We start from the raw sequence: 23,952 nt of genomic DNA, 5'->3' as shown, positions 1-23,952 counted from the left end.
AGGTCTGGGGATGGGCTGGGGTTTAAAGGCTGTGAGCTGCATCGGCATCCGCTGGAAGCTGGTTTCTGCCTACGTAGATCCAGAGGGTCCCAGAATTTGCAATTTGCGTGAGTTCTCGGGTGATGCTGCTACCCCAGTCTAATCTCTGCTGTAGGACGACTGACTGGCAGGGCCGCCGCTGGGGTGGAAGGCGCCCTGGGGAAGGAAGACTCCCGCCGCCTACCTCCTGTGAGGAAGGGTTCAGGGCCTTGTCCTCTCGCCCCTTGGCGGAGGTGTGGTGCCTGATGTCCTGCAGACCTGCCACCTGCCGCGCTGGAGGGTCAGGTGGGTCTGGACACTGACTGGCTGACTCGGTCCTCCTCATCTCAGCAGCTTGTTTTGGAAGGTGCCCACGCGGTGGACAGTTGCCCAGCTGGTTGTAACCAAGGCTTCCCCCGCCCGCTGTTGGGTTAGGTAGGCGAGGTCATTTGTGCGTTTGTGATTCAGCTTCCAAATATTTTTTTGCTCTGGTCTCACATTCTTCTGTGGATTTACATCTTTAAAAAACTAAACAAAACAAAATGGGCATGTATGTAGCCCAGAGGACCGAGCTCAGCTTTAACTGACACATTAGTAGTTCCTCTGTTTTTTGCTTGGAGGCATAAGGAACTTGATTTTACCTCCTATAAATGTTTCTTCTTGGAAAAGATACTAATGGCTTGCAGTCATTTTAAAGGTACAGTTCAGTATTGCAGCTATGGAGTATGTAAAAGTACTGCATTCGCTCAGGGTGGCCTTTAACCTAATAGTTCTGTACTTAAACTTCCGTGGGAATGGTTCATAGGATTGAGCGTTGTGCCAGTTTGAGGCTGTCCCATTGTGGAACCTGGAGAGCGGGCACTTGGAGGTGCTTTCAGCTCTCACTCATAACTGGTCAGGAGGTCAGTTGAGTAAAGCTGTCACTTGGCTGCTGTGTCAGGTCCCCAAGCCCACCTTGGCTCAGTAATGTGCCAGAGGACTCCCAGGATGTGAGGGCGTGGAACTGTCTTCATGGCTGCAATTTGTTGCAGTGGAAGAAGGCAGACAAGGGGAGGGGTGTGGGGTGAAGCCAGGGAACCAGGCACACACCTCAGGCCTCTGGGTGGGCACACAGGGCGCACACTGACAGCACACGGAAGTGTTGTCTCCAGGGAGTCTGGGTGAAACTCGGCACTCTGGGTATTTACTGGGGTCTGGGCACGTGGGCATCCTCTGCCCAGCATGTACCAACTCGCGGAATCTCAGGAGGAAGTCGGTCTCAGCATAAAGCTCGGTTCCTCAAGCAGCAGCGGCCCAGTAGGCACTCTGGTCAGCTAGGAGCCCTCTCTAAACCCAGCTCTGTTGCCAGCCAAGGTCCAACTGCACAAGCCGGTCTTCCTGAGGACAGCAGCATGGGCCGCTGGGTTAGCACACTGCATTTGTGTCGACCCCAGGGCTGGGGTGCACAAGAGGCAGAGACCCCTAGAGGGAGAGACGCCTCGGCGATATTTAGGGGTCAGTTTCAGGTGATGACTTAGTTGTAATTATATCTCAGGAACATACCCATCACCCCACCTCTGCCCGCCTCCCCTCTTCCAAGCCTGCCTGGAACTGGTGTGTTTCTTGGAAGTTTATGTCCTCAGAGGTTGATTCCTCATCACCTCTCATGCTCTTCTGGTAGATCTGGAGTAGAGGCGGGCGAAATTTCCTGCCCAGGCACACCAGGCAGAATGAGTTTCCAATTCCCACCTAGTGGGGGTGTGCACTAGGGAAGTTCCTCTCTCAAAAGGAAATTCAGAAATCATGTACTTAGTTCCTGGGGTACGAGGTGCTGGGAACCTTTGCCCTGTCCGGGAGTGGGTCTGTGCAGAGCAAAGAGCAGTGTGACCCTTCCAGGTGCTGGGTTAGAACGGCTCACTGGTGGGGGTGGGGGTGGGGGTGGGGCTCGTCATTTCATTACTTACTTTTGAGGAGCAAACCTCCAAATCCCTCCAGCTCCTCAGTCAGTCACCACTGCAATATTTGTACGTATCATCAATAGTCCACACGTGTGTAAGAGTGCTGTGTGTGTGAGCGCTGCATGTGCGTGTGTGTGTGTGTGTGTGTGTGTGTGAGAGAGAGAGAGAGAGAGAGAGAGAGAGAGAGAGAGAGAGAGAGATGTGGCCTAGAGAGAGAGAGATGTGGCCTCCTGCAGAGGGCACACTGGTGTGCAGACTTCACACCTGTGTCTTGCACACTGCTTTGCTGTGTGCCCATCTCCGTAGGTTCCAGCTGGAGAATGGAAGGGCATGGGCATGTGTAACAGTGGCCCCACCGGCTGGGCCTGCCCCTCCTGGCCCCCAACCTGGGGTGAGGGCGCACATCCTCACTTGCTTAAGAGCAGGGCACTTTCTGTGAACTGCTGTTCATTATTCTTTTGGGATGTTGATCTGTTTTGTATAGATACTACCTTTTCGTGTAACAAGAAAGTTGGCTCTTTGGTTAAGAGTGGTATTTGTTTTTCTGGTTTGTCAGTAGCCTGTTTTCTCTCCACCTTTTTCTGACCAGGCAGGCAGTGGGTTTGTGTATCAGTAGTTTTTATTCCTACGTTTTTATCACATTGAGATTTTATGTCAGTCCTCGACCTTTACCTCCAAGGTAATGAACAATTTTTACACTCTGTTTCTCCCTGTTCTCCATGTTGCATTTGGTCTGTGTAGCATATATTTCAGTCTCTGATTGCTCTTTCCAGAGGCTGACCAGTGTCCCTTCTGCACAGCTCGATCCCTGCGTCTCTGGGCCATTTCTGCGCCCTCTTCTGCCTCTGCACCCCTGTTCCTATTCCTGTAGCCTCAGAGCATGCTTTCAGTGCCTGGTGATGCTTTTTCAAAATGCTATTTTTGCTTGTGTATTTTTTATTTTAAAAAATCCTATTTGTAGTAGGTAAAGGTGTTTCAGAGCTTTAGGCTAATGTGGAGTGGGCATGGATACTTTTGGATCATCCTGCCCAGCAGCAGAGATGTCTCGCTTGGAGTTTTCTGGGTGTCTAATAGCCTGTGGAGGTTGCTCTGTGGGTCTGCTGTTCCCCGAGGCATTGTTTCCTGCCTGTGCTCACCTTTGCTGCTGTCTGGAGGGGCGTCGTTTCTCCACTGTGCGTCCTGGCTGGCTGCGGGGTGCAGCCTGCACACTCCATGTGTAAGCTCTGGGTGGTGGTAATGCTGCTGCCGGGTTTCCAGCTTGGCAGGCACACCCTGCACGGAGCTCCTCACCTTCCACAGAAGCTTGCGCTGCTTCTTCCTGCTCTGCCTGTGCTCCGGCCCTGGCTGGCGCCTCACTGGGAGCAGGGCCCATGTGTGCTCCGGTCGGAGGGGAGGTGATGTGGGATAGGTGCCCAGGGACCTCTCTGCTCCTGACTCCCATATGTGAGCGGGGTGGAGCCTCCCCTTTTGTGTTTTTGTGAGGATACAGGAGCTCCCCCAGGGGAGGCAGTTAGAGCAGTGACCCAGCCTTGGTGAGTGGTCAGTGATGTTTGCTAAGACGATTAGGTGTAACGCAGCTGTTGACTCAGCATAGACACATCCATTCCACGAAGAAGTGGTCTTTGGAGAGTGATGGGTCCGAGGGAGCTGGCAGTGTTGCTGTGTGTAGCAAAAGCCCTTGTGACCAGTGTCCCCACCAGGCCTGGTGACGCATCTCCTGTCATTCCTGTGTCCTCCCTCGGATAGGTGGATTGGACGACACCCTGCACACCATCATCGATTACGCCTGTGAACAGAACATCCCCTTTGTGTTCGCTCTCAACCGCAAGGCTCTGGGGCGCAGTTTGAACAAAGCTGTTCCTGTCAGTGTGGTGGGCATCTTCAGCTACGATGGGGCCCAGGTGAGTGGGAGCAGGCTGCTCCTGGGGGGAGGCGGACACGGCATGCTCCCAGACAGAGCCCAGCGGCCCCTCAGCCTCAGTGGCCTTGGTTTCCTTAAGAGCACGGACGGAAGTGTGATTCCAAGTTCAGCTCTGGGCTCGCTGCTGCCACGCAGCCTCAAGCGCCCTGTCCTCTCAGGGTGGCACCCTTGGAGGGTGGCACCCTTCTCTGTGGGGGGTTTGCAGGAGACCCATCTCTTCTGTGGTCAGGGGCATCATCTGTGCCCTCACTTCTGTCCAAGGACCAGTTCCGCAAGATGGTTGAGCTGACAATGGCGGCGCGGGAGGCGTATAAGACGATGCTCGAGACCACACGTCAGGAGCCTGCGCAGGGCCCCAGCGGCTCCACAGAAGGCGGCCCCCCAGCCTCTCCCACGACAGAAGAGCCACACTACAGTGAGTGCTGGGGAGGGTCCGAGCCTGGGCCAAGTGTCCAAGTCTTCCTGGACTTTGATTAAAAAGTCCTGGTGCTGGGCACTGGCTGAGGAAGGCCCGGTTAAGTCTGGCCATTGTCTGAGAGGTGTTCTCAGACCCGGGGATTTGCAAGGACTTGTCAGGGAGTGTCTCAGACCGACCTCTGGTCAGACAGCCCTGGACAAGGGTGGCTGCAAGGATAGCTGTACCCTTGGCAGGCGGTTGTCAAGGCCAGCCAGCACCCAGGCTGATTGATGCTGCTCACTCAGGGGGCGGGGGTGCGTTGGAGATGGGGTTGAGCCCTTGCTGGCCCGTGCAGGGGACTGAGCTGCTGAGCAGCATGCTTTCTAGTAGAAACTTTCCCGACTGTCCCTGCTGTTCTTCAGCTGTGCCACTCTCTCCTTCCAGTTGAAATCTGGAGAAAACACCTGGAAGCGTACAGTCAGTGTGCCCTGCAGCTGGAAGAATCGCTAGAGGCTTCAACCTCTCAGATGATGAACTTGAATTTATAAGAAGGGTTCTTTTGTGTGTTTGTATTTGGGGTAAGGAGGGTTTGAACAACTTTGTGGCCCTTTTCTTAGCTTTTCACTGGCCTAATACTTTTCACAGTATTTGTAATGCTGTTTAATTGGGACGTTGGCAGCGTAGAGGGCATGGGAAGCAGCCTTTGTGGCATTCAAGGCTGCAGGTCCCATGGCGGGCATTGGGGCTTGCTGACGGAAACCTTTCTAGAAGCCCTCTGAGCACACTGAACCGGAAGACCCTGGAGAAGGTACTGAGCCCTCGTGCTGTTCCAGAGCAACCGCTGAGCCAGGTAGTTCATCTGTGGAAACGGGAGTAGTGTGGCTGCTGTCCTCTCAGCCACGGCGAGGGCCCAGCCCTGTGGGGAGCAGCATCACAGCAGGAGGGCAGGGAGGGCCCTTCTCAGGACGTGGCCTTTAGCAGGAAGATTTGGGGAGACCTGGAGGGTTTGCTAAAATGAGCCTCAAGAAAAATCGGTTTTCTAACCTGTGACCTTTGACATGAATTATTTCTTTTAGTTGTTATTTTTCAGAGAAACAATGTATATTGAAATTCCTAAATTTCAGTTTTGATAATCTACAAATCTTTCTTTTGTAAATGAACATGTTCTGAAGTTGGGTTCTGTCTCAGAGGCCAGGAGGCAAAAAGTTTACTTTCCTATTTTCCTGTAAGTAAGAGGGCTAATTTATTTTCAATAAAGAGCGATTATTTAATTTCCCTGGAGACTCTGGTCATTTGGTTTATTGTTGGTCTCTTTCTTATTAGTTCTTCCTTTGTCTTGACCTGTGCCTTTCAGCCTTGTAATGGAAGGTGGGTGCTGAGCAGGGAGAGGCTGGTTATGCCCAGACCTCCTGGGGCTGCAAGTAGCAGCTGCTGAGGTCTCAGACCCTCAGAGGCCGGTGTCTCCAGACCCCACCCCATCTCTACTCACGTGCTTGTCACAGAGGAAATGGCAGGATTGCAGTTTCACTGGTTTGTGCTTGTCAGGCAGACAGTGTGTGGTGTTGCCTTTGAAAATACTGTTAGTTGAATTCAGTCATGCTAGGTACTGTATCTCGGAGAGGTAAGTGGCCTGTGATGAGCAAACAGAAGTGGAATAATGAATCAGAAATGGCACACCGTGTGGCCAGGGCTGGCAGAGCCCTACCTCTCTTTTCCTCTGTAACACGTCATTCCCACTGTGTGCCCTGCCTCTCCAAACACGTTCTGAGCTGTTTAAATGGGGACGTAGGCTCTGGTTGACCAGCTCCTAACTCCAAGCCACAGGTCCTTTTCACGAGTCTCTCTCCGGGCTGCCACGAGGAGCAGCATCGGAAGGCCTTTTCTGCTCTCCACATGTCGACAGGTAGCAAGTCAACTGTACTAGGTTTGAAAACGAGATTATCTATAATAATAAAAGTGTAATATGCTAATTAGACCAGACATCCTTCTGGATGTCCTTCCGGATGAAGCTGGGGTTGCAAGGGAAGCCCAGGTTCAGGGTGCCTGATGGCGGCCGGAGGGAAGCCCAGGTCCTGGGTACCTGCTGGCAGCTGAAAGGAAGCCCGGGTCCCAGGTGCCTGCTGATGGCCAGAGGGAAGCCCGGGTCCCAGGTGCTAGAGGGAAGCCGGTACCGGCAGCTGGGGGAAGGAAGGTCTACTCTTGCACGAATTTTGTGCATTGGGCCTCTAGTTTGAGAATAAAGGTTACAAAATTATTTTGGGAGAAAATGAAATAGCCTTTCAGCTGCACTAAGCAGCCTAGAATTGTGAACCTGATGATAAATTAAAAAATAAGAAGTAGACTTCTGGTCAAGATGCAGAGTAGGTAAACTCTGAGATTGCCTCCTCCCATGATCAAAATTACAACTAAATTATAGAACTGTCATTACTAACAACCACTTGAAGACTAGCTGAACAGAAGTCCTATAATCTATATAATAAAAGCCTAAGCAACCGTTATGGTGGAATGACCGGAACCTCTGGTCGCTATGATGCGCCCTGACCACCAGGGGGCAGATGCTCAATGCAGGAGCTGCCCCCCAGTGGTCAGTGCGTTCCCACAGGGGAGCACTGCTCAGCCAGAAGCCGGGATCACAGCTGGTGAGTGCAGTGGCGTTGGCGGGAACCTCTCCTGCCTCCGTGGCAGTGCTAAGGAGCAGCAAGCAGGTGGGTGGTAAGGAATGAGGGGTCCTGGACTGCGAGAGGGATCCCGGACTGTGAGAGGGCCAGGCTGGGCTGAGGACCCCCCTGCTCAGTGCACAAATTTTGTGCACCGGGCCTCTAGTTAAGGATATAAAGAAGAACTTGAGACTGGTAGTGGACATGGAGATGTGGACTGGGGAGTTCCCATACACATTGCGCTGATTAAGAAACAGGAGGGGTGCCTCTACTGCAGAGGTTCCCTCTGAGGAGCCAGGGGCCCACTCCCATACCAGTTACCTCCACAAGAGCACCACAGCCAGAAAGAGAAGTCCCCATAATTTCTGGCTGTGGAAACGAGCAGGGATTCTGTCCAAGAAAAAGAGCTGCTAGAGAATGAGGTACTGCTCTTAAAGTGCACACACACAGACTCACTTGCTCACAAACTCACTTCCTCTAAGCACCAGTGCAGGGGCAGCAGCTTGAAAAGTGCCAGGGACATATGGGGAGAAACTAAATTGACATACTCCAGGACAGTGGCCGGAAGGGTGGAGATTGGGAACCTCTGAGGTTAGAAGTACTGGCAGGTGCTATTCCTTTGTTGTGCTCTCCCAGCTGGCCAGGTACAGGTGGGCACCAAATCTGAGCTCTCCACTAACCTGGATCATACTGTTCACCCTTCACTGGTGATTCCCTGAGACTTTGTTCTCCCCAACCTGCTTGCCTGGCCCAAGCCTTTTCCAGTGGCTACTCCACAAAAGCAACTCACCCCAGCTCGTGCTGTGGACTTTACCCCAAATCCGCAAACCACACAGAGTGCTCTGGTCTTGTGCTGTAGATTTTCTCAGATGTCTACAAGCCCCACACACGTGGCAGATGCCCTACCGAGACTTGTGCGAGACTTTCCCAAAGGTCCACAAACCCTATACAAGCAGTGGCCAACCTCAGCGTGCACTGTGGCTCCTGGCAAGGGGCCCCAAGCCCAGCACAAGTGGTGACCAGTCTCAACTTGCACAGTAACTCCCAACAAATAACCTGAAACCTGGCATAAGTGGTGGCCAATCTTTGCCTGTAACATATCTCCAACTAAGCAGCCAAAAGCCAAGTGCAGCTGGCCTCATCTCACATCACAATGCCCACCAAAGAATCTGAAGCCTGGCACAAGTGGCACCTGGCCTTGGTTCTTAGCATAGCCTCTCTCAAGCATCTCCAAGCCTAAAATAAGTGGAAATGGATACAGATCACTGTGTTGCTTATACCAAGCAATCCCCAAGTCTGGCATAAGTGGTAGCTGACTTTGCCCTCCCAAGATCCAGACTGTACCAGAGCCCCATCCAACCAGTTCCACAACTGACACGCTGAAAGGCAGCTTTGGCTGGCATTAGAAGCTCCAATAAAATGAATCCTACTCCATGGGGACAGCCCCTGCACAACAGCTGGTCCACTATAGTCATAGTCGCCTTCACAGCCAGTCTGCCTGAGGGTCAACCCTACCCATTGATGTGCCAGCAGCAGCAGTCAAGGCCCAACAACAACAGGAGGCCCAACACAACCTACACGAGATATCCCTGGAGCATCCCGCTCAGGTGACCAGGAAGACTGCCCTCAAACCCTACAGAACACATCCATAAGGCTACTCTGTCAAGACTTGGAGATGTAGAAGATCTACCTAATACAAAGAAACAAACACAGGAAGTCAGCCAAAATGAGGAAAAAAACATGTCCCAAATGAAAAACACAGGACAAAACTCTAGGAAAAAAAACCCCACACAAAAATAAATAAAATGGAGGTAAGTAATCTACCAGATAAAGAGTTTAAAACACTGGTTAAAAGAATGCTCCTTGACCTATGGGAGAATAGATGAATTCTGAGAAACTCAACAAAGAGATAGAAAACATAAAATGAGATAGAAAACATGAAAAAGAACAGAAGAATATAATTACTGAAATGAAGAATACACTAGATAAAGCAGAGGAAGATAAGGTAGCAGAACACATTCAATTGGACAGCAAAAAGAAAAACAATTTTTAAAATGATGATAATTTAAGGGAACTTTGGGACAACATCAGGTGTAACAACATTCACATAATAGGGGTCCTGGAAGGAGAAGAGGGAAAAGGATTGAGATCCTATCTGAAGAGATAATGACGGAAAACTTATCTCACTTGACAAAGAAAACATACAAGTGCAGGAAGTACAGAGTTCCAAACAAGATGAACTCAAAGAGGCCCACACTAAGACACGTGATTAAAATGCCAAAAATTAAAGACAGAGAATCTTAAAAGCAGCAAGAGAAAAGCAACTAGTTACGGACAAGGGAGCTCCCATAAGACAATCAGCTGATTTTCTAACATAGAAATTGAAGGCCAGAAAGGAATGGCATGAAATATTCAAAGTGATGATAGGTAAAACATAACAACCAAGATTACCCAGTAAAACTATCATTTAGAATCAAAGGAGAGATCAAGGGTTTCCCAGGCGAGAAAAACAAAAGGAGTTTATCACCACTAAATCAATATTACAAGAATGTTAAAGGGACTTTAAGTAGAAAAGTAAAGATTAAAAATAGGAATAAGAAAATATAAAAAGAAAAAATTTTCACCAACAAAGGCAAACAATAAAAGCAGTGGTAGAAAGGTTGAAGACAAAAGTAGGAAGATCATGTGTACTTACAACAATAGATTAAGGGATACACACAAAAGAGATAAAATAAAGTGACAAAAACATAAATGTGTGTTGATAAGTGAAAATTAGTGATTTTGGAATGTGTTCAATCTTAAGAGAAAATCAACTTAAATAGACTGCTATAAATATAGCTTGGTATACAGTACATGCTAACCAGAAATGTCTAAGAGACAAAAGAAAAAGAAAGGAATCTAAACATAACACTATAGTAAGTCATCAACATACAAGAGAAAAGAGCAAGAGAATATAAAAGGAATAGAAGAAATACAAAAACAATTAGAAAACAAGTATGAAATGGCAATAACTGCATACCTATCAATAATTAAATGTAAATGGATTAAGTGCTCCAGTCGAAAGACATAGGGTGGCTGACTCAATCAAACACAAAACAAAAACCAAGACTTGAACATATGTTGCCTAGAAGAGACCTACTCCAGATAGAAAGACACACAAACTGAAAATAAGGGATGAAAAAAGATATTTCATGCAAATGGAAACAAAAGCTGGAGTACCAATACTTATATCAGACAAATAGACTTGAAAACAGTGGCTATAGTAATCAAAATAGCATGGTACTGGCATAAAAACAGACACATAGATTATTGGACTAGAATAAGGATCCCAGAAATAAACCCATACCTACACTGAGCGGCCAGATTATTATGACCACCCCATCAGTACTTCGTTGGGCCACCTTTTGCCTTCAATACTGCAGCAATTCTTCTTGGCATTGACTCCACAAGATGGTGAAAGGTGATGCGAGGAATCTGACACCATGCCTGATGAATAGCACTGTCCAGTTCTGTGAGATTTGATGGTTGTGGAACCAGCTGCCTGATGGCTCTTTTAACTTCGTCCCATAAATGCTCAATTGGATTGAGATCTGGTGATTGTGGGGGCCACCTAAGCAAGGTAAAGTCTCCCTCATGTTCTTGAAACCACTCCAGCACAATACGAGCATCATGGCATGGTGCATTGTCTTGTTGGAAGAAGCCATCTCTATTGGTATACGCCATCAACATGATAGGATGAACTTGATCAGCAATGATACTTAGGTATGTTGTGCTATTCAGACGTTATTCCACACGAATTAAAGGGCCCAAATCATGCCAGGAAAACATGCCCCAAACCATAACACTGCCCCCACCAGCTTGAAGGGTTGTACTCATGCATGTGGGGTGCATGCTTTCATGCTGTTTCTGCGAAATTCTCACTCTGCCATCTGCCTGATGCAACTGGAAACGTGATTCATCGGACCACATGACTTTTCCAATGCTTGACTGTCCAATCCTTGTGTTCCTGTGCGAATTGGAGACGTTTTATCTTGGTAACTGCAGACAGCAAAGGTGTTCAAACAGGCCTTCGGCTTCCATATCCCATACGATGCAGAGTACGGCTAATTTGCCTACAAATGTCAGGTGGTCATAATAATCTGGCCACTTAGTGTATATGGTCAATTAATCTATGAAAAAGAAGGCAAGAATAAAAAATGGGATAAAGACAGTCTTCAAAAATTGTGCTGGGTAAACTGGACAGATAAATGCAAAAAATGAAATTACACCCTTTCTTACATTATATACAAAAATAAACTCAATAGATTAGAGACTTAAATATAAGGACTGAAACCACAAAACTCCTAGAAGAAAACATAGACAATAAACTCTGACATTTGCCTTAGCAATACTTTTTTTTTGGATATTTCTCCTAGGGCAAAGACAACAAGAGCAAACAAACAAATGGGACTGCATCAAACTAAAAAGCTTTGCACAGCAAAGGAAACCATCAACAAAGCTAAAAGGCAACCTACTGAATGGGAGAAGATATTTACAAATGATATTTGATAAAAGATTTATACCTAAAATATATGAAGAACTCATACAGCTCAACATTATAAAAATAATCTGATTTAAAAATGGGCAAAGGGAGGTTAAGGGAGGGAGGGTGGGGGATATTTGTAGTACCTGCAACAATAAAAATAAAATGTATATTAAAAGCCAAAAATAAAAATGTGCAGAGGACCTGAATAGACATTTCTCCACAGAAAACATACAGATGGCCAATAGACACATGAAATGATGCTCAAGATCACTAATCATCAGGGAAATGCAAATCAAAATCTAATTAGCTATCACCTCACACCTGTCAGAATGGGTATCCTATCTAATAAAGATGGAATATGCAAATTGATGGTAACTCTGCAACAAAGATGGCGCCCACAGCCAATAAGGAGGGAATATGCAAATTGATGCGACAAGGTGAGAGGCAGAAGGTGGCTCCGGGCTGGAGTGAAGGCGAAAAGGCGGCTCCGGCCCGGAGCAAAGGTGGAAAGGCAGTCTGGGGAAGGAAGGCCTATTCTTGCACGAATCTTCGTGCATCGGGCTTCTATTTATCAATAAACCAACAAACAGCAAGTATTGTTGAGGAGGTTAAGAAAAGGAGCCCCTTGGGATTTGGGGGATTGTAAATTGGTGCAGAAACGGAATGAATACACTCTACCTATGTAAAGCTACCCTTATTGATCTCAGTAGATGTTAAACCCAGCTTATTACTCTAACCTGATTTTTCTCTAAGAACTAGAGCTTGCATGTTAAAAATTTTGTGTTTGGTATACTTTACAGTTCAGGAGTTTTGGGTTCTGTGTGAACCCAAGGAGCAGCCTGACCTTCAAGGCCGTTGCTATTGCTGACTGCCCAGACACAGATGGCTAACTCAAGGTTGCTGACCATGAGAATCCATATTGGGGACAGTCAGGACTCTGCCTTCATGTCCGCAGCCCCTCCCCCTGCTTTCCCCTTCCCTCTTTATAAACACCCCTGCCTGCACTGAGATCTTAAGATGGATTTTTGAGGATGGGGAAAAGTCTCCCATCTTGTTGAGATGTGGGCACTCAAATAAACCCCTTTCCTCCCCATGGTCACCTGCCTCGGGATGTGCTGGCTTTCTTTGCGGCAGGCATCCAAACCTGGGATCCTTCGGTTGCAGTGCAGCCACTATGGAGTGTCCTCCAAAAATTAAAAAGAGAACTATCCTATGACCCAGCAATTCTACTTCTGGTTATTCAAAGAAAAAAACACTAATTGGAAACGATATATGCACACCTAGTTCATTTCAGCATTATTTACAACTAGAGGCCTGGTGCATGAAATTTGTGCACAGGTAGGGTTCCTAGGCCTGGCCAGCAATCAGGGCTGATCTGTGGGGCAGCCGGCGGGATAATTGGGGGGCCCCCGCTAGCACCTGCCTTGGCTGGCCTGGGGCCTGGGGGCAGCTCCTGCATTGAGCATCTGCCCTCTGGTGGTTAGTGCGCATCATAGCGACTGGTTGTTCCACTGGTTGTTCTGCCATTTGGTTGATTTGCATATTAGGCTTTTATTATATAGGATAGCCAAGATGTGGAAGCAGCCTAAGTATGCATTGATGGACGAACAGATAGAAACGACGTGGTATTATATACAATGGGATGTTACTCAGCCATGAGTGAGATCAGTCATCTTCCTTGCTCTCAGGCTCTCACCGCTGCATTAGCCTGCTCTCTCTGATCCTGTGACGCCTATGCCAGCTCCACCTCCTCCTCCCTTCACTTCCAGCCGCATTGCATCATTGTGACTCCACCACCATGTTCGAAGTGTGCCCCTGGTCCAGGGCCCCCTCTTGAAAAGGGGCTGGAGGTGCTGAAGGGCCTCATCAAGAGGCCTGTGGGACACCAGCCCCAGCAGGTAACCTGCAGAGCCAGAGACGAGTCCCACGTCTCACCCTGCACTCCGAGGGCTTTGGCATGTACCACTGTGACCCCCACCAGCATGTCCAAAATACTAAAATGTGCTGGCAATTAAAACATCATCACCCTAGGGCAGTGGTCGGCAGACTCATTAATCAACAGAGCCGTAGTTTGCCAACCACTGGCCTAGGGAATAATTTATAAGAATCAAGACATTTACTAGACCTGTGATAGGGCCCAAGGAGTATGTTTGTGCAAAACATTTTTTTCTCCAGCATAGACAGCCTTATTTGGAACTTATTCCTTTAAAGGATGAAATGGCTTAAATCACATGGATGTTGGATTCAACCAAGAAAATGAAAAGGCCCAGCAGCTGGGAAACGGGCCGTTTAAACGTTCCCAGGACCTGTGCCACCAGGCCACTCGCTGGCTCCTCTGCACTAGGGGCTTCATCACAGCCCCGTGCCCGCTGCATCTCGTGTTTGGTGGGTTGAAGGGCTGAGTCCAGTTCCTGGGCTGGGGGCTATGCCGGGCTGGGAGCTGCTGTGCCAGGCTGGGGGCTGCTGTGCCAGGCTGGGGGCTGTGCTGGGCTGGGGGCTATGCCAGGCTGGGGGCTGTGCTGGCCCGGGGGCTGCTGTGTCGGCTGGGGACTGCTGTGCCGGCTGGGGACTGCTGTGCTGGCCCGGGGGCTGCCGTACCTGGAGGGAGCCTGCCAGCGAGTGGCCTGATGGAACTTGGAGTGATGGAAGTATTTTATCCAGCCTGGTGATGGTTCCAACACTGTGCATTTGTTAAAACTCATCCAGTTGTACTTTACTGTATGTAAATTATACGTTAATAAATCTGACATTTAAAGAAAAGAATGAAATTTTGCCATTTTCAACAACATGGATAGACCTAGAGGTTATTATGCTAAGTGAAATAAGTCAGACAGAGAAAGACAGATACCATATGATTTCATTTCTATGTGGAATCTAAAATCAAAATAAATGAACAAACCAAACTCATAGTTAACAGAGAGCAAATGGATGGCTGCCAGGTGGGCTGGGAGCTGGGTGGCAAGGGGGGGAGGTGTTAGGAAATGCAAATCACCAGTTATGCACAGGAAGGCACAGCAGTGACGCTCAGCACAGGGCGGGGGGGTCAGTACTATTGTAATAATTGTGTGTGGTGCCAGGGGGTACAGACTACCGGGGCGATCCCTTCATAAGGTGTATAAATGTCTAACCACGGTGTTGTACACATAAAGCTGATATAATATTATATGTTAACTGTAATTGAAGGATACATTTTTAAAACTTAAAAAGACAAAATGTTATTTTTGAAAATCGTTAAAAGTATCTGTGCTGGCGGAGCAGGTTGTTTGTGGCGAGCCCCTGTGGGTGGTGGCCTCGCGCCCGTCAGCAAACCGAGGGGAAGGAGGCCATTTCCTGGCGGTGAGGCCATTTCCCTGCAGAGGCCGCTGCTGCAGACGGAGGTGCAGTGGCTGGGCAGCGCCCACCTGCTGGGGAGCAGACCCGCGGGGCTCCCCGCACCCACTGCACTGAGCAGATGTGGACGCTCTACCTGTGTTTTGTGGGACATTGCAGAGTCCGAATCCATCCCCAACCACATTTCCCAACAGAACACTGCTGCCATGGCAACCAGGGGCCTGCTGGCTGAGCGCCAACATGCGCTATGTCCAGACCTGAGGGAGAGAGTTCCAGAGGCCAGGGAGCACCAAGCAGAGGGCAGGACCCGCCAGGGAAACCACTCAACACCTCCACACGCGTGTGGGCTGTGAGCGCTGCAGAGCGCTGGGCACCTGGAGGGCTGGCGGGACGGAGACCAGGCGACTCCAACGCAGCTGAGCCATCCCAGTCCTCGCAGCCTCGCTCACAGGGACCCTGGGAGCACCGGTGGATGAGGATGCAAGCTGCTTGGAGAAACTGCTGGGAGAGGTGGCCTCGGGGCGGGGCCGGGCACAGGCGATGGTCACGAGGCTGGGGGACAGTCACTTGCCAAGGTGGGAAAAGCAGTTGGGCTTGTTTCCAGGTTTGGTTTTCTGCAGGCGGGCATGCCGGCAAGCACTGTCGCTCCACACCCGAGAGTCTGTAGCTACAGGCTGAGCCGCGGCCCAGGCCCTCACCTTCCCATGCGGGGAGGATCCGAGCTTCCGCTTTGGCAGCGGGACTCACAGCAGCGTGACAACATCCGGGTCACCGCTGTGCAGGAAGGACACGCGCCCCGAGACGCCCCACACAAGCCGGGCTGCAAGTGGCACGTGCACGCGGAGCCTCATGGAAACGGGGGCACCCCGAGCTCAGGGAGGACCGCACAGCCCTCAGTCCCAGGCGGCCATGGGGCCTCGGCGACACTGAGGTCAAGGCCTGTTTGGTTGGCTGCCTTCCCCTGCAGCGCTCCTGGGTGAGGGGCTGGCGGGAGGGTGGGACGGCGCAGGCTCAGTCGCAGCAGTGATGCCGGCAGGAGGGGCCTGTGCTGCTGCCAGCGTCCTTGTGGGCCACCTGCATCAGGTGCAGTGACTCAGGTCACGAGGGAGGGAGTGCCAGGAGGGCCATCACACATGCTGCTGGCCGCTGTCTTTGTTTTAAAAAATATATTTTTTATGGATTTCAGAGAGGAAGGGGGCGGGGGGGGGGGAGAGAGAAACACCAATGCTGAGAGGCATGTATCGGCTGCCTCCTGCAGGCCCTACACTGGGGATCAAGCCTGTAACCTGGGCATGTGCCCTGACCGGGAATCGAACTGTGACCTCCTGGTTCATAGGTCAACTGCTGAGCCACGCCGGCCGGGCCACATGCTGCTGTCTTAACCAGTTTCTCTTGGCAGCCCGTTCCCGGCCTGGTTTCCTGCTTCTGCCAATAGAACTCTTTCACAGGTGAGCACCTAATTAAAAAGGAATCCCAGCTGCTGCCACACACGTCCAGTCGGGGCTCTCCCGCTCCAGTGCCTGCGCTGTAGGGAGCAGGCAAGGTGACAGCCGTGGCCGGGGGGCCTCTCCACGAGCGTGGCAGGTGGCATTGGGCGGCACTGTCCCCTGGTGGCTAAAAGGTGTCCTTGTTACAGCTCTCCTGAAAGAAGAACATCTTTGAATTCCTGGCAGAACAGCCGGCCTCGCGTCCCTCACTCCCTTCCCCCACAGATGGTCTCAGGTGTGGCCAGAGGCCTCAAGTCTCCTGTCCTGTGTGTTCCCCCTGGGCTAGGAGGGACCCTGCGGGGAAGCTACCCTGCGGGAAGCAAGGAGGGACCTGGGCAGCTTTAACCCAGGACACCGTGAGAGCTGGGGTTTGAACTCACAGCTGACGGCTCCACCCTGGGATCCATCTGGTCTGGCTCTGAGGTGGGGCCAGGAAGGGCCAGGCCGCCACCGGGGCCTCGCAGGGCCAGCCTCGGAATGCCTGTCTGCTGCCTGGGTGTTGGGAGGGGGCACGCTGCGTGGCTCATGCCGCCTCTGGGGCTCGCCCAGCAGTCCCCAGCAAGTGCTGAGGCCACAAGCACTGCTCTTGCCAGCACCCAACATCCCACCTGCCGGGAGGTGAGGATGGCATGGGGACATGTCTAACCAGAGGCACTGGCCCTGCCTCTGCACCCACATCCCTCCGGTCCGTCTGACTTCAGTCTCCTATGAGGGCCCCACCCCCGGCACAATGGGCCCGAACCATCCCACAGAGGGGCGCTGCCCGCGGGCCACGTACCCACACCTTCCTCCAGCTCTGCATCATGCGGCCGTGCTCCCCGGCCACAGCCCTCCAGGTGGCCAGCTCTCTGGTCCACTTCTCCTGGGGCGTTACCTCTGCAAGAGAGAAGGGGCTCCAGGGCTCAGCTCTGCAGGCCCTGCTGCTAGACGGAGCAGCCTGAAGCCGAGTGGCCTTGGGTAGGCCTTCACCCCCCAGGGCCTCACCTTCTTGCCCTGGGTGCTTCTACAGCCAGTTATCCCCCGCCCTTCCCAGGCCACCAGCCCCACGTGCACTGGCCCTGCCCTCCCCTTACTGGCACTTTGTGCAGGCAGCAGTGGGCTAACCTCCCACACCCCTTGGGACGATGAGAGACGCTGGGCCTCGGGCGGGGGGAGGGGGCGAGGATGGGGGGTTAGGCCCAGAAGCCAGCTCAGCTGAGCTGCTGTGGCCTCCCAGGAGGGGAAGGAAGGACATCACCTGTGGCGGCTGCGCGGCCGCCAGGGCCTGGGCCTGGATTGTGAAGCAGTGACAGCACGCTGTCGGGAGGCACCACCCTGAGCCAGCTTTCCTTGCAAACACGAACTACGTCGCTGTTTGGACAACATGCCACCAGTTTCAGAAATGGGGCCCGAGAATCCGAGCCTTTGGCAGGAAGCGGAGCTCACACCTGAGCAGACTGGAGGGCCGGGTGGTGCCCTATGGCCAGCCCATGCCGCGGCCCTTGACTCTGAGCTGCAGGCCCGCCTCCCCCGCACAGCAGACGGACACACTGCACAGGAGTTGTCCCTCACCCATCCTCACACGCCTGCCTGCCTCCCACAAACGTAGGAAGGCGCGGGGGAGACCGCTAGCTCCTCGTGGCTGTGCCTGCGAGTTCTCCCAACTCGCCAGCTGTCCGTGAGCCGCCACCTAAGTCAGGCCCTGCTCTGTCCCAGAGCGTGTGACAGTCCATTACCTGCCAGCGGGGATAAGGGTTCCTGCCTCTGAACCAAGCACCTGACCCAAACGAGGTGGGCACAGGGCCCCTGGGCCAGGCGCCTCCTGGCTGTCACCACAGTGACTCGCTGGTGGCACTGCTCACCTAACTCTGAAATGAGTGTGTACGTCACGTTCAGCGGGTGTTCTAGCTCATCCTGAGCACAGGCCGAGATTTCACAGAAATGAACAGAACAGAGGTTCCGGGAGTAAATGTTTACAATTATTTTTTTCTGTTTCTCAAACCCTGAATAAAATGACAAAATTATCTATCTATTTATCTATCTATCTATCTATCTATCTATCTATCACCTATCTATCATATATCTATCTACCTATCTATCTAAACACACACCTATACTCTTGAAAACAGTGACTAGGGGAGGAAACAGCACGAACATGTGAGGGGAAGCTCGGGGGCGGGGGCGTGCTGGGACACCACCCTGGCAAACGCAGAGCGGGGCAGTCTCACAGAATGGCCGGAGCCATGGCTGCAGGCGCTCCAAGCCGCTGGCTCCCAAAGCTGCAGAGAAGTGGGAGCACATGCCCCAGCCCTCCCCGCACCGTCCCGTTGAGCCCCCCACCCTCGCCCCAGAGGAAACTGGCCTCAGAGGGCATGGCAGGGTCTCGGGCAGCACTGCCGAGGGCGGGTGCACAGAAAGCATACAGGTTCGCTGGCGTTTCCACCAAACGAGAGGCTCATCCTCCCGCCCCACCGACAGTGACTGACATTCTGCAGGGCCCGTGCTCCAAGGGTGGCGCAGCGGGACCCCCCAGTGCCCCTGGACGGCACACAGGCCAGTGGAGAGATGCGGGCACAGGAGCCGCCTGGTAACTTCCTAACCCAGTGCCCCTCCCCAGGACTCAGTTCAGCAGCCCTGGGCGGGCCTGGAGCTCTGCATCCCGAACGCCCTTTCTAAGGCGCTCCCAGGATGTGATGTGCAGGGAACTGACCGCACCGTGGGTAGAAAGGGCCCCACCCGGAGCCATCCTTGGGCCCCTCTCTTAAACTAAGCAGACAATCGAGGGCCACGAGACTGAGGGAGAGAGAAGACAGAAAAACAAGCAGAGCCGGCAACTTGGAGGGAGAAGAAGTGAGAATAAGCCCACCCACACCTCGGAGTGAAGAGAGGACACTGTGCCATGAAGCAAGAACAGGGTTTAACGAGCAAAGCATGGATGCAAAGCTCTTCCTGTGTCAGGTGGCAGTGAGACGGGAACAGGATCCGGTGTGCCCACTAAGAAAGGCGCCAGGAGAGGGGAAGCGAGAGGGTGGGAGCGAGGAGGTGAGGGCAAGGGGGAGTGGGTGCAGGCGGCCCAGTGGCCCTGCATCTTGGAAACAGTTTCAGAAAGAGAACAGAAGAGGAAGTGGAGAAGAGGGAGCGGAGGTTCAGGAAGACCGAGGGCGGGCTTCTGCAGGTAGCGGGCGCCAGGCTGGGACCGGAGGCGCTCCGGAGGACAGGGGTGAGGCCGCAGGCACGGCGCCGGAGCGAGGCCGGTGGGGCGAGTCCTCACACACCACGCGTGACTTTAGACAGAACTGCTTGCCCCCCCAAACTCTCATCTCAGCGTGGCGACGGGACAGCCACAGGCTCTGCAGACACTGCTCCAGGTGGCCGGAGGACAAACCCCCGGAAACCGCCTGGGCCCGGACACAGCCAGAGGAGGGAGCCCAGCTGCAGGGGCTGGCCCAGGGCCACCCTTGGCCCCTGGAGCAGAGGTTTGGGGAGGCTGAGGACGCGACCCCGTATGACTGCGGGTCAGGGACTTCAGACAACGGCAGAGCCTGGTATGGAAGTGATGGCTCAGGCCCGAGCAGATGGAGCTCAGCACAGTCCCGCACAGGAAACCAAAGTACAGGAAGGGCCATCGGCCTCCGGTAACACCCACACTCCGAGGGCGGGAGGCCCGCGGCTGTGCATGGGGGTGGGGGGGTGGGGCGCAGCCGTGAAAATGGACTTTCATCTTTCCTGTGAAAGCCAGGCTGGAAGTCAGCGCCCAAGCCCTGTGGGAGACACGGTGGCCTGTGAGGGAGGGACCACGCCCAGGAGAGAGCGGCAGCAGGGCGGGCAGGGCCGCTTACCCGGCTCCAGCACGGTGACCCGCACGCGGGAGGTCTGGCTCCCCGCCGAGGAGAGGACGGAGCAGCGGTACTCGGTGCTCTTGCGGACGGCATCCCGCAGCCAGCTGAGCACGTGGGCCCTGCCACCAGGCAGTGCGTGGGTTTGCACGGGGACACACGTCTCCAGTCGGCGCCCATTCTTCTCCCAGACCAAGTGAGTATCCGCAGGACCTGGGGGCACACAGGCCAGCTCCACCCGTGTCCCAGGGCCCAAGGGGGCCCACAGGAACGGCCCTAGTGCAGGGGAGGGGCTGGGCTGCCCAGATCGGGGGCTCTGTTGTCCCAGCTGGACCTGAAGTGAAGGACTGCGTGCTGCTCAGTCCCCGGCCTGGCCCTGGAGCAGGCTGTAGGCCAGGCCCCCTGTGGCCCCGGGACCCCGAAGGAACAGGCTCGTGCCCTCCCTGCCCATGGGACCTGCTGCTTAGCCCCCTCAGATGTCCTTCTCAGAACGCACCTGCACAGCCGTGTCCCCCAGAGCACACGCCTAGGCCATCAGGGCCGCACCCCCTTCTCGTCTCCCGGCTGTGAGCCCAGTGCAGTGCTTGGTGGCGTCGCGGGGCGGCTGTCTGTTCTGAACAGGGGATTCTGGGCCTGGGAACTTTCATCCCACTCCCCGCCCCCAGCCCTGCTGCCAAAGGCAGGGCCTCCTCAGGCCACACCACTGTTCCCACCACAAAGGCCAGAGCCCTGCCCCCGACAGAGCCTGGCTGGGCCATGATGAGGGAGTGGGAGCAGCTGCCCCGGGAGCTCCTGGGGGCCAGGGCGGGCACAGGGCGCTGGGAAGGGCTGAGGCCGCCCGAGGGCTTGGAGGACTCTAGGGCAGCGGGGAACGAGCCTTTCTCCCACCCTGGCCCTTGCCACTGGTCAGGGTCTTAGGTCTGCTGGGCCAGACTTGAGCCCGAGCATAGCTCTCGGGCTCCCTGCCTCAGGCGGGACCAGGGACAGATGTCCAGCTGGTGCTGAGGGGAGGATGGTGGGCAGGAAGGCAGGGGGCAGAGAGCCAGAAGCAAGACCGGCTCTGGCCCGGCGCTAGAGCAGCCCGTGGGGCCGTCTCCTCATCCCCAAAGAGCAGATGAGCCCGGGGCCAGGGGCTGTGCTGAGGCAGGCCCACCTCCTCCCTGCCGAAGGAACCGGGCCAGGACACCACGGACTGTGTGCCGGCTCCCCTGGGTCTGCTGAAGAAAGGACCCAGCACAGGCTCCCGCCCGCGGGTGCAGACCTGGTGCAGGTGGCACAGCTGAGGGGAGCAGTGATGGGCCGGACTCCTGCGGTCTCTGTCCCTGCTGCTCCTGGTCATAGCAACAGGGCCGGGCCAGGCAGGCACCCCAACAGCATGGACAAGGGGACACCCTCCAGCCTCCTTGCCCAGGAACCTGACAAATGCCTGATAGTCCGTGTGGATGCCACCCCCTGCAGGTGGGTGGGCTGCGGGACCACCCAGCCCAGCGCTGCACACCGCCCCCCACCCCGGGATCACCCCACTACCTGAGACTCAGTTTTCAAAGGCCAGGTTCTTCCCACCGACCTGGACAGGGTGAAATAAATGGTTTCGTGCAGGATGGCCAGCAGAGGAAGGACTACGCCTGCCTACGGTGGCCAGAGTGCACTGAGGAGACACATCTGAGCCAAGGACTAGCCAGCCAGCACAGATGGCAGCAGGCGTGTGGGTGTGTGTGTGGGTGTATGAGTATGTGGGAGCATCCCCGCCAGACACAGGGGGCGGGGGGCGCACAGTGTCTCGGGAGGGTGAGGTGGAGGGCAGAGACCAGCATGTGCTGGGTCTTTAGAAAGAGGGGGACTTCTACTTTAACTGAGATTCCTTTCCATGGCTCCCCAGCTCCACCAGGCCCCTGTCCCTTCATCAGCAATCCTCCAGGGACAGGCCTCAAAGAAACTTCCTCCCCAGGGCAGTCAGACCCAGACCAGTCAGTCTTGGGAATGATTTCGAGATGATGACCGGACTGTGTGGAGGAGTAAGGCGCCGTGCCTGTGAGCGTGATGCTGGGAAGTGTCCGCCAGGGGTCCGTCCGTAAATGATGGGACAGCCACCGTGTCATCATCCATCAGGAATCACATTTAAGAAAAAGATTTAGCAACAGAGAAAAACTGACATGATGTTCAATGAAAGAATACATGTGCCTGTATGTGTGTGCACGTATGTACATGAATGTGTAAATGTATGCATGTACAGGCATGTAGACATTCACATACATGCACAGAGAAAAGGCCTACAAGTGCTGTAATGCTGCTGGTGGCCACCTTAGGGTGGTTTAATTTTAGGTCATTTAGATTTTGCTCTTTATACTTTGCCAGGGTTTCTAAATTCACTGTAAAAAACAAACAATGCTTTTATAATAAAAATAAAATGCGATAGAGGAAAAAGAAATGCGCAGACTCAGGGGGAAATTCTGAATGCAACCAAGTCCTATGCATGGCCCTGGCCGCCGCTGAGGACGGGCCGCCGGTGGGCGTGTGCTCTCTGTGCTGGATCCTCATTGTTTGACTCCGTCTCTATAGCTGTGTGTGGTTTTGTTCTCTGCCCACAGGTAGCTCTCTCCACACACGCACGTCGTGCACACGCACAGGTGGACCGCATGTATTTGCTGCCTCTGCACACGCACATGCTCACACCTGACACCACAGACGTCCCGTACCGCACGGCGGCCTCCCACCCCACGCTCCGGCCACTCCCCGGCTGCCGGGCATCGCAGGGTTGTAACTTCAGAAACTGATTCTCGTGAGGTGCTATGATCAAGAATGCGAGACTTTTCTTTGGTGGACACTGGAGACAGTTCTAAAGGCCAGTCTCCTTCCTTACCCCCAGCACTGCCTGCTGATAGGATGGGTGCAGTAGCTTCTGGAAGGCTCTGAGGACCAGCGCTGGGCGAGGCAGTGGTGGCTGAGCTGACTCAGCACCCCAGCCACATTGGCGAGGAGCAAACTCCCCACAGCCCCCGGCCCCTGGGTGTGAACAGCGCGGGAGCCCCCTCAGTATGGCTAAACAGTCTTTAAATGTGTGGTAAATGCAGCAAGACATTAGCATGTTAGCGAAGTACTTACGTTCCACTTATTCTTTAAAAAAACTATCCAACTCATTCTGAATGCAGAGGAAATCAGAGAGAGAGGGAAAGGGAAAGTTAGAACGGTCAGCAGGTCCCACCCTGTGACACTGGTGGGGACCCAGGCAGCCCAAACCCATGTCGCCACGGGGCCCGCTCCTTGGAGGCTCAGCACACGGGGCTGCCCCCGGCTGCCGGAGCTGGCCGCTGGGGGTGGAGCTGGCAGAGTCTTAGCCTCCCTCAGGGTCAGGGCCTTCCTGCTCCCCGCCTCCCCCCACCGCACCCCATTGTCCGAGGAGAGCAGTGGGGCAGAGCTGATTCTTTCTGACAAAACCAGAGCCTGGGAGCCATGGCCTCTCCCCGAGGAGGGGGCACCATCCTGGAGGTCGGGGGCCTGAGAGCTCGAATGGAGGGGATGTGATAGACCCACTCAGTGCTGGGCCATCCCCCAGGTGCCTCCCAGGGGCCCGTGCATGTGGTCCACTATGACCCCAAGGCCGGTGGCCAGCGAGCTAGCCACCTCCCATTCCTGTGCCCAGGGTCCTGCCAGCACCCCATGGGGGGCCACTCAGAGCACCAGGGCTGCGTGCACACAGGACCCCCATGCCGGACCCCCCATGCACTCGCTGCAGGCCCTGGAACCGCAGAGGCACAGAGGTCGGGCAGCCCCAGCGGGAAGGGAAGGTGCTCTCCGGGTCTCCAGCACCCCGGTTGCATCGCTCTCCTCCTCAGAGTGTCTCGAGCCTGTCACAAAGCTGCCTGGG

The 23,952-nt window shown here is 53.8% G+C and overlaps 2 protein-coding genes across 15 annotated transcripts in view; one reads left to right on the top strand and one right to left on the bottom strand.

Moving 5' to 3' along the window:
- SECISBP2 (SECIS binding protein 2) overlaps nt 1-5,554 on the top strand; it is a 37,424-nt gene extending 31,870 nt beyond the window's left edge. For 11 of the 12 annotated variants that reach the window (XM_080670532.1, XM_080670525.1, XM_080670529.1 and 8 more), the window contains 3 exons: nt 3,702-3,856; nt 4,138-4,291; nt 4,718-5,554. In XM_080670532.1, the coding sequence (XP_080526658.1) occupies nt 3,702-3,856; nt 4,138-4,291; nt 4,718-4,821 (413 nt within the window). In that variant the 3' untranslated portion in view covers nt 4,822-5,554. The remainder of the gene's footprint in view (nt 1-3,701; nt 3,857-4,137; nt 4,292-4,717) is intronic. The other variant, XM_080670527.1, reaches the window with a different exon arrangement.
- A 10,390-nt stretch (nt 5,555-15,944) lies between these two features.
- Nucleotides 15,945-23,952, bottom strand: part of SEMA4D (semaphorin 4D) — a 109,925-nt gene continuing 101,917 nt past the window's right edge. For 2 of the 3 annotated variants that reach the window (XM_080670521.1, XM_080670519.1), the window contains 3 exons: nt 20,091-20,300; nt 17,051-17,148; nt 15,945-16,426 (listed from right to left, as the gene is read on the bottom strand). In XM_080670521.1, the coding sequence (XP_080526647.1) occupies nt 16,400-16,426; nt 17,051-17,148; nt 20,091-20,300 (335 nt within the window). In that variant the 3' untranslated portion in view covers nt 15,945-16,399. The remainder of the gene's footprint in view (nt 16,427-17,050; nt 17,149-20,090; nt 20,301-23,952) is intronic. The other variant, XM_080670520.1, reaches the window with a different exon arrangement.

Source organism: Plecotus auritus, assembly GCF_963455305.1.
Source record: "Plecotus auritus genome assembly, chromosome: 5".
Taxonomy (NCBI): Eukaryota; Metazoa; Chordata; class Mammalia; order Chiroptera; family Vespertilionidae; genus Plecotus; species Plecotus auritus.
This window is presented reverse-complemented; position numbering and strand designations above follow the sequence as displayed.